Below are 9361 nucleotides of genomic sequence, written 5' to 3' on the forward strand. Positions count from 1 at the left end.
TATAACTTCACCAAGTCGGAATTGTTCACAGTGGTGGTGATGGGAACCTGACATCTGAAGCATCCCAGCAACTGAGACAGATATTATGATAAAATCTTCGAAATTCCCCTTTAAACATAAGCCTAGACTGAAAAGATTTTCCAAAGGTCATTCATTAGCACTGCAACTTAATCCAAGACTAGCTTAATTCATGTGCAGGTAACCAGCCCCATGTGTGTGACTAACCTGTGAAGAGATGGGTGGTAACAGTTACATTTACTCAGTTACATGTACTCAGGTAAGTATTTGATTAATATAAATACTTTTACTCAAGTATATTTATGAGGAAAATCATCTACTTTCTATCCAGTTATATTTGAGTATTTCTTATTTAGTTACTGATTTCATTATGTTTTGTGATTGGTCATATCTCTGACTTTCGAGATTTATGTTTTTATTGCAGTCCAAGAGTGATCAGTAAGAGAAGAATAGATGCTGGATGTACTAAGAATCCCCCTGCAGTTCTGTTAGTCATCCGGTACTTTTGTGGAAAGGCAATTTTACGTTTACTTAGTCATTTCACAAAAGAAACAATATTTTTAGATGATTATGGTTTACTCTGGGGTTTGGACATTGTGTTTAGAATCAGGTGACAATCAGAATTTAACGCAATACATTAAGAATCCCTAGCATTACTGCGTCACCAGCTGGGATTAATAAAAGAGACAAAATGGTAGAGAAATAGAGCTTCTTTATTGCAAGATGCTGCATAGAAAATATTCATGTAAACAAGCAATATCACAAAGGCTTAATGGGCCTCATTCACCAGCCGTTGTTAAGATGAAATTACTTCTTAAAATCCACTTGTGCAGTTTTCACGATGATTCTGACATTCAACCAATGTTTTCTTATTTGGGATTTGTTCTTAGGTAAGAACAGAATCTAAACACACTCAAGGTGTGAACAGTTCTGCGGTCATGAATCTGACGTAGACTTTTTCTTAGGACCTTTCTCAAGATATTAGTAAATGAGGCCTATAGACTCTGTTCTTATCTAAGAACAAATCCCAATAAGAAAATATTAGTTCTTCTGTTTTAAAAGGGGTGCACAATCGGAATGGCCCAAGATTGCAATCAGCAGATTTCTGCTTCAAACTAGGGCTGCCACCATCATGCAATTTTAGCTGATGATTAATTGTCATGTAAATAATTGTGATTAACAATTTAATCATCCTTTCTTGTTCATTGTATGCATCTATTAGCCACCCTGCTTCCTAGATATGATTACTTAGTAGCTAACACTGGCTGTACTGTCAAAATGATACAGTACTCACACAAATGTGTACACAGGATCATGTGTATAGTCAAGCAAAGCTACATCATTTTTATGTGGAAATACAAGCAAACAACACTTACTCTGCTAGCCTAGGTGCTAAAAATGTTAGAATTAGCTACATAGATAACAAATAAACAAATATTACTCACAATAGCTACTAAATATGTTAAAGCACCGAAGTTAGAAGTTAGAAATGTGTCTCAATGAATGCATTTACAATTTCCTTTTATTTATGTTAATTTGCCTCAACCCATCTCACCCAATTCACATTCTGCTTGTTGTGGCATAATCTGTGAAATTACTGAAGTCAGTTTAAATAATTGTGATCCTCTGAAATAATTGTGAATAGGCTATTATATAATGATTGTGACAGGCCTACTGCAAACACAGATCTTTGTCACAGTTTATTGAGATAAATAAGGTGAGGCAGGTAAGAGCACTCATGCTGTATTTGAATGCTGCTGCTGCACCAGAACCAAAATGTAGCATAACAATATAGAGGATGTTTATTGTGCTAAATAGCCAGTTACTGCTGACTTTCAATGTAGCCATTTTATCTGATTCATGCTATTTGATTAATATGCCAGTTTGGCCCATTAATGAGCAAATAATGTGATAAAAATTGACCATCGGAAATCAGAATCGGACATAAAAATTCATGAGCGGTGCAGCCCTAAGTTTAAATGTTTCAGATTTTGAGAAACTGATCCTTCCAAAAGTAAAATGGACTTTTACTCATCTGTAACACCACTTAATGTAGTCTTTAAATTTACAATAAAAAGTAAAAAATGAAGAATACAAAATGATAGTAATATATGGGAAAAAACATTTAGAAATGAATTATTATTGCTAAAAATCCATTAAATGCATTACAATTATAAATCTTTGGCTAAGTATATGATGCAGTATGAATAAAATACATACCAGTAAGGCAGTAGTGGCTCAGTTGGTTAGGGCTGCACAGTGCAAATTATATGGCATAATATGGCAGTGCTGTTGTATTCCTGGTTTGGTCCTGGATAGGGTTTCAGCAACGTTTACCTGTTCCCAGAAAAAGAACGCTACATTCCTGTGGCCTTGAAAACAACATAGAGAGTAACTCTTATGGTGCACAAGTAAGAGCTAAAAGCAATGAAATAAATAATAAGACTCAAGCTGTTTGAAACCAACATCCATACAAAAAAATGAACATGCCTATGTATTAAAACATTGTCATTGTGACAGTGAATTAATCAACATTATTAACAAAAAGAACGTATTGTACATTAATGTACTAACACTTCTATATACTAATAAAATGAATTTTGAATATATGCACAACAAAGGCTTCATAAGAATTGGCAATAGGAATGCACCAATATGGAAATTATGGGCCGATGCCAACATGCATGTGCATATCTGTTGCAGCCGAAACATAAATATTAATGAAATGTAAAAACTAAGACTAAATCTACCTGAACTAGCGTGATAGAGAAGCCTTACATTTATTTCTGTTATAAATCAGTCAAATGAAAGAAATGCAGAAATGTTTGCATAGTAGCTAAGTGTCCTCTGTTCTGCTCTTCCAGAGTACAACAGATATGCCATCAACCCATAAGATTCTGGTATGTCGTGCATCCCTAGTCTCCAAAGCAAAACAATGAAATGAATCTATTCAATTACAATAATAAACACAGCTCATCCTATAATGACAGGCTTTTCATGCATACTGACTTTTGTAGCATCCATCACCAAACAGCCTACTGAGTGGCAGCGGAGTGAACGATTTATTATGCAAATAAAACACGCTCCACTGACATGAAAATACCTGACGGCAAACATTCAAATCTGTGTTGTTTTTAAAAAGGCAGTGCCTCTGATCATTATACAAACCAGGTGTATAAAGTCAAAATCTTTTCCAAAGTCTTTTTCCATGGGCCTGCATTAACACTCAGGCAGTGGAGCCTTTAGTTCCCTCCACAGTGTGAGCATCTCTTTGGGGCTCCGCTTATGCACCAGAAGTACTCTGCGATAAGCACATGGCTTTTCCCTCTCAGCCTCTGGTAGATCAAAGGTCAAAAACCCAGGGTGATGAAGAGGGGATATCCCCAGTCTATGAAGGCACATCCCCAAGTATACATCATCAATGGGGAACAAACTGACCCATCGAGAGACTACTTGAAGCCGCAAGGCCAGAGCGCCAGAGTAAACTACTCCTCCTCCACCCGCATATGTTGGGTACGCTCCTTTGTAGAAACTCTCGGGTATGTAGTATTTAGTGTTGGCTTGCCGACTGGGCCAAGCATTGGTAATCACATCCCCCACAAGGAAATCCTCTTTTCCTTTGCTTCTGTTATTTGACCCTTGTGAAGGAGCTTTGTGTTCATTCAAGTAGTCCAAGAGGGTGCCTGTCCTGACAAAAACGTCATCGTCCCCCTTGAAGATGAAGTGTGCATGTGGGCAGTGCATGGAGAGCCAGTCCCAGAAGAGCACATCCTTCAAGGTGAGATTGAAGAAAGTGTCTCTGAAGTCCCACTGCAGGATGTCTTTATGATGGTCGCTTTCCAGCTGTAGCAGTGCTGCCAGGTCTGGGTGGGGGCCTGTTGTTCCATCTTGCCTACCAAGCAAAAAGATGGTGCGTACCTGCCACCTTTTCCCCCCTGCCTCCTCCTTTACCCAGCCACTCCTCCCCCATGTCTCCCTGATGGCCTGCCTGTTCTCAAAGTGCCCTACTTGAGACTTGATTGCCATAAGTAGCATTGGTGTCTCTGTTTCAGCATCTTGCTCAGTGCACAGGCCAGGCTGATCTATCAGGAGGCTATAGCGTCTGCAGTGCATGGACAAGACAAAGTCCTGCATCTGCTCAGGCATAGTGTTAAAGTCAGGCAGTTGAGATGCCCAGAGATGGTCAGGACTACATGAAGGAGAACCATCAGCCTCAGTCTCATGCATGTAATTAGGGTCAGTGCTTGTACCCCTGTCCCCTGTGCTGTTACCTCTCAATATGGGATTGTGCTCTCTGTCTTGAAGATGCTGGAGGCGGTTCCACAAAGCCCCCTCCACCAAGCGCAGGTTCCAGAAGGTGGCAATTGGATGGGGTGCTAAAGCTCCAGAGTTTGATGACGCTCCAGGGGCCACGAAATGACGAGGCAGCTGAGGTTCTGGAGTGTAGGAGATGGCAACAAATATGGACACCATGATGTACACCAAGAGATGGCTCATCATCAGAAACGGAAGAAGACACAGGCACAGGGCCCTTCCACTGCACCTGCATCGTGCCATGGACTGGGAAAAGAGAAGAGGAAATATGAGGATATGCTAATATGCTGCATACACCTGGAAATGAGAGGATATGGTGACTGCACATATTCAAATATGTACATGATTTCCATCTACATAACTCAGTCTCAACAATGAATGAGAAGCCTGTTCAGCCAAATCTACTGTTGTGAAGTCTTGAACACCACTAAGACCATTAAGAGAAAGTCTCTAGGGGATTCGGTCTCCATGGTTTGACTCCAGGGGACTCATTATCTGTGCCTGACTGGGTATGATGCACAGCATCGCACAGCCCAGGATATTTACATCATGTACCTCAAGAGCACATTCACCCAACAAGATGGAAACACCTTGTTTACACATTTTAGTTGCTTTTTTTCTTAAAATGTACACTAAGAGATGCATGTGCAGTTTCTGTGGAATTGCACAATAGTTGTTCAGTCATTTTAAACCAACTGGTGTCCACAGATTTGAAAAATACATGTTACATCATCATTAAAAAGCTGGCATTTATCACCTGGATTACTATTAATTATTTGCTCATTATTTCAAGGCCCTTTACAAACTTGATGTAAATGAATAAAGCCAAAGAACTAACAGCAACACAGCACAAAGAGCACAAGAGTTCACTCTGATCACATTACCTCCTCGTTATCAGGTCCAACCTTCTTGATCCGTTCAGGGGAAAATAACTGTCACTTATCCGGAACCGCCTCTTGCAGGTCCACTGACACCTTTCTTCCAGAAAGCGTTAGATTTGAAGATGTTCTCATGCTGAACTCCTACGTCTTCATGAGAGCACGACTGAAGGAGTCTCGTGCTAAAATTAGCACTACCGACACAGAGAGCTTCGTTTTGCTCACCTCAACTGAGAAAACAGCGTGAACTCGTTGCTGTAAGTCGGTCGCAGGTGCAGGAGTAAGAGAGAGCGAGTACACGCTGTTGCGCCACCACTCAGTCAACATCTAGTAGGTCTGCTACTGGTTCATGGGCGTGTTGAGGATGTCGTGATTCACGTGACCTGCCTGGCCAAGGCGCGTTCAGGCAGGTACCAGGGCCAGCAGGTACTTTGTGTGTACAGAGGTGGATTGTATAGAAATTTCTGGAAGACAATATATAGCCATGTCATGCCTTACTTTTTCATAATTATGACTTAGTATCTCCTAATGAGATTCAATCTTATAATTATGACTTAGTATCTCATGATAATGACTTACTTTCTCATAATTATCACTTACCATCTTATAATTATGACTTACTTTCTCATAATTATGACTTAGCATCTCATAATAATGTATGTGTCACAGTTATGGCTTGGTATCTCATAATTATGACATAGTATCTCAGATTCAATTTCATAATTATGACTTGGTATCTCATAAGTATGACTTAATGTCTCGTAATAATGACTTACTTTCTCATAATTATGATTTACCATCTTATAATTTTCTTTCTCATGTCAGTGTCATATTAATTAAATTCAGTCCCATAATTATGACTTGGTATCTCATATTTATAATATAGCATCTTATAATCACGACTTACTTTCTCATAATTATAACTTAATATATCATAATGAGATTCAATCTCACAATTCTGACTTGGAATCTCATAAGTATGACTTAGTATCTTATAATAATGACTTACTTTCTCATAATTTTGATGTACTTTCTTATAATTGTGAGAAAATATTCTCATTATAATGAGATAGTAAGTAATTATTATGAGATGCTAAGTCATAATTATGAAAAGCTTTTCCATAATAATGAGATACTATGTCATAATTATGAGATACTAAGTCGGAAATAACGGAAAACGTTCTTATTATTATGACTTTCTAAATGGTTATATATTTTTCTCCACTGGTGAAAATGGGTTTCCATAGGATAGCCATTAGCCTCTGAACCTACATGGGCACTAGTTTCAAATAATAATAGGACTAAGTTTACTTCTGCTCAAGCATATTTGTAGAAAAGTAGTCTACTTTTTACTCTGTTAAATTTTAGTGATTAATATTTACTTATTAATATCTTTTTTGTGTTTCATTTCATTAAGTAGTGTTTGTGACAGCTCCTTCTTTGCAGTTAGCCACAGGTCTGATGTTTGGGCTTTATCATTTTATTTAAGTGCAAAAAGAAAAGAATAAAACTTATGTTGCTGTGTTGATAGATGCTGGGTGTACAAGACACCCTGATGTAGTCCTGAAGTTACTGAATTTACAAGTAGTTTTTTTTTATCTGTTACTTTTGTACTTTTGCTTTAACTTCTACTTATCATACAATGGCAGGGTCAAAAAGCCTGTGACAACATTGGAAATGTGTTTTTTCATTTAAACCAGAAAACATGTAAACTACAAAAAATAAAAATTAAACAAAGAAACGATGATGAGCAACAATGAAGGATTCTGCACTATTTCTATGTCACTATTCGAATTTAAGCAAATTTATGATATTGACCATGTTAAGGCCTTTGTACATAAGCTTGTGTTCAGATGACTTTCATGTGGTTTTGGTCTGCTCATCAGAGGCTTTTGGACAGCTTGAGTGCTTGAGTGCAAAAAAGTGACATTGAAATTCTGAAATACATGTAAATATTTTGAATATTCTACTTTTCACTCAAATTGTTATCCCGATAATATTAGTTGTAATGACTCATTTATTATAAAATTAGAAAAGAATGTAAAATTGAAGCACCTTCGCTAGTGGTCTCCTTAAAACTTTCTAGACTTTTGGATCTTGATGTTTCTTGCTGCTGTCATGTGTTAATGGACTAATAGAAATGGTCCAAAATGACTAGTAATTATATTAACTTACATTGGAAGTTAAGATTGTTACTTTTTCTTCTCCTGCAAAGTGAGCACCAGGTAGCATTGGGTGAGCGCCAGATACTATTTGGTGCAGTGCAAGCATTTAGATGTGGAGAAGAACAAGAAAGGCATACACATCATTTGATGGTTGGTTAATTAACATAAAATCAAGATTAATCTCAGCAGGATTAAGATCCATCTGGTTGCACTTTCCATTACAGCTTGATGTTAGACAGACTATAGTTAGAACTGGTTAGAAAAATGTTAGAAAATAAGACTTACAAGGTGTGCAGTACAGGAACAAACAGTGCTCAAACAGTGAATGCTCATGGCAGACACAGAGCTCACCTTTCTTTTCTACAGTGGCCAGGGCAACACATTACTCCCTATTCAGATATCACAACATGCTTTGTGGTTGACCATATGACCTGCAGATATCAGCTAAGCAAAGTTTGGATAAAGATAAAACCTGTATTTGTATAGTTCAGTTCTCAACCATCACACAGGGTTACACAGGGTTAGGGATGAGTCAGGGCTCATACAAGGAAGTTGTACCTAATGAAATGGTCAAGGAGTATGTACATACATAGAAGAAGCCAATGGACCATTCTACTGAATTAGAATTTAAATAAAAACTGTGGTCCCAAAGTAAAAAAAAAAAAAACATAAATATATTTGTGATATAAACCTTCTGCATTAATGGGGTAGTAATAAGCTAAACATACACAAAATCATCATTTATTGGTTACTCTCTATTGGGAGGTGGCTGTCCCAAACTCTGACCCCTAAATATTAACTTTACATTTTTTTCTATTTAGCTTTTTAAGATTTAGAGTTGTCATGAGTTTAAATTTTAAATAAATGTTCACGTCACTACCAAAAGTTTTAGTCCATAGGCGGAGCCTTATTTTAGCCACACCTACGAACTAACGAAATATATATTTTCTGCAATTCAGGAACCCTTCATATGTTTTGATGAAAACTTTGTGATTTTATGTGTGTACAGCTGTTCAAAGCTGTGTTTGCTAGTCATGTACTGGTGTTTTTGAGTTCTGCTCAAAATGAGCTAAAACTGTCACCACCAAAACATTTGTTAAAGTTTCAGAGGTGTTATTACTGTATTGGTATGGAATGTTCAGTCATTTATTTTATTAAAATGAACATAATGAAGGTATAGGGTCATTTAAAGCAAAAGGATTTTAGTCTAAAGTTGAAGTCAGTTTAAAGTCCTAAATGTTAATTCTGAACAAGTTTGAACCAACATGGCAGCATGATTCATATAGGTCTAAAGAGTGACAATATGCAAAGCATTGCCTTAATTTATGGCTCTAACATGTTTGGCATAAACCATGCCCTCTCACTCTCCACATCTCGCCACACACTCCCACATGCGCATCCTGAAAGCTCTTGCCCCAGTTTTTTGTATCCCTCTCAGGCACACTGCCATTCTACCATTGTTCTATCAGTCTAACGTTACCGCTGAAGTGGTCTGTGCCTCAGTAACCCCCCCACCCCCCACCCCCCCCGCAGCCTTCCCTTTGACACTGAGACGACTGGACTGTCGTGAGGGCAGCACTGCCACAGCCAGGGTTTGGACTCATGAAGGCCCTGAGAGAACTGAACCTGAGTTTGATTGTGTTACAGTATGTGCCCTGTGTGAAGCCATAGCTCTGACGCCTATTGATTTAACCCCCCCAGGGCACTAAATCACAGCACACAGCAATCACACAGCACAACAGCCAACACTTATGTAACTACAGCAGGTTGAAATAGGCAGGGTAAAATGCTGAATCGTCAATGGCAATCTAACAAAGCTCATTGACTATACCGCGAGAGCCCAATAATTTCCAAACGGATGCCCCCCTCCCTTGCTTTTGAATGAGCCTGTTGTTGGTGGTGGGCTTATTTTATTGTATCCTGTGTTACAGTTAACACTGTTACTATTACATCGATGCACAATCGGTGTTACTCTTTTATCTCTGT

General features: G+C 38.2%; 1 protein-coding gene across 1 annotated transcript; it reads right to left on the reverse strand.

Moving 5' to 3' along the window:
- Nucleotides 1-2866: 2866 nt before the first annotated feature.
- On the reverse strand, nt 2867-5485 carry LOC118820064 (N-acetyllactosaminide beta-1,3-N-acetylglucosaminyltransferase 2). The gene is made up of 2 exons (XM_036588184.1): nt 5217-5485; nt 2867-4578 (listed from the first exon to the last, which is right to left on the reverse strand). The coding sequence occupies exon 2, from the start codon at nt 4573-4575 to the stop codon at nt 3238-3240; it is 1338 nt and encodes a 445-aa protein (XP_036444077.1). The 5' UTR covers nt 4576-4578; nt 5217-5485; the 3' UTR covers nt 2867-3237.
- Between the last annotated feature and the right edge of the window lie 3876 nt (nt 5486-9361).

The sequence above is a fragment of the Colossoma macropomum genome, unplaced genomic scaffold (assembly GCF_904425465.1).
Source record: "Colossoma macropomum unplaced genomic scaffold, Colossoma_macropomum, whole genome shotgun sequence".
Classification (NCBI taxonomy): Eukaryota; Metazoa; Chordata; class Actinopteri; order Characiformes; family Serrasalmidae; genus Colossoma; species Colossoma macropomum.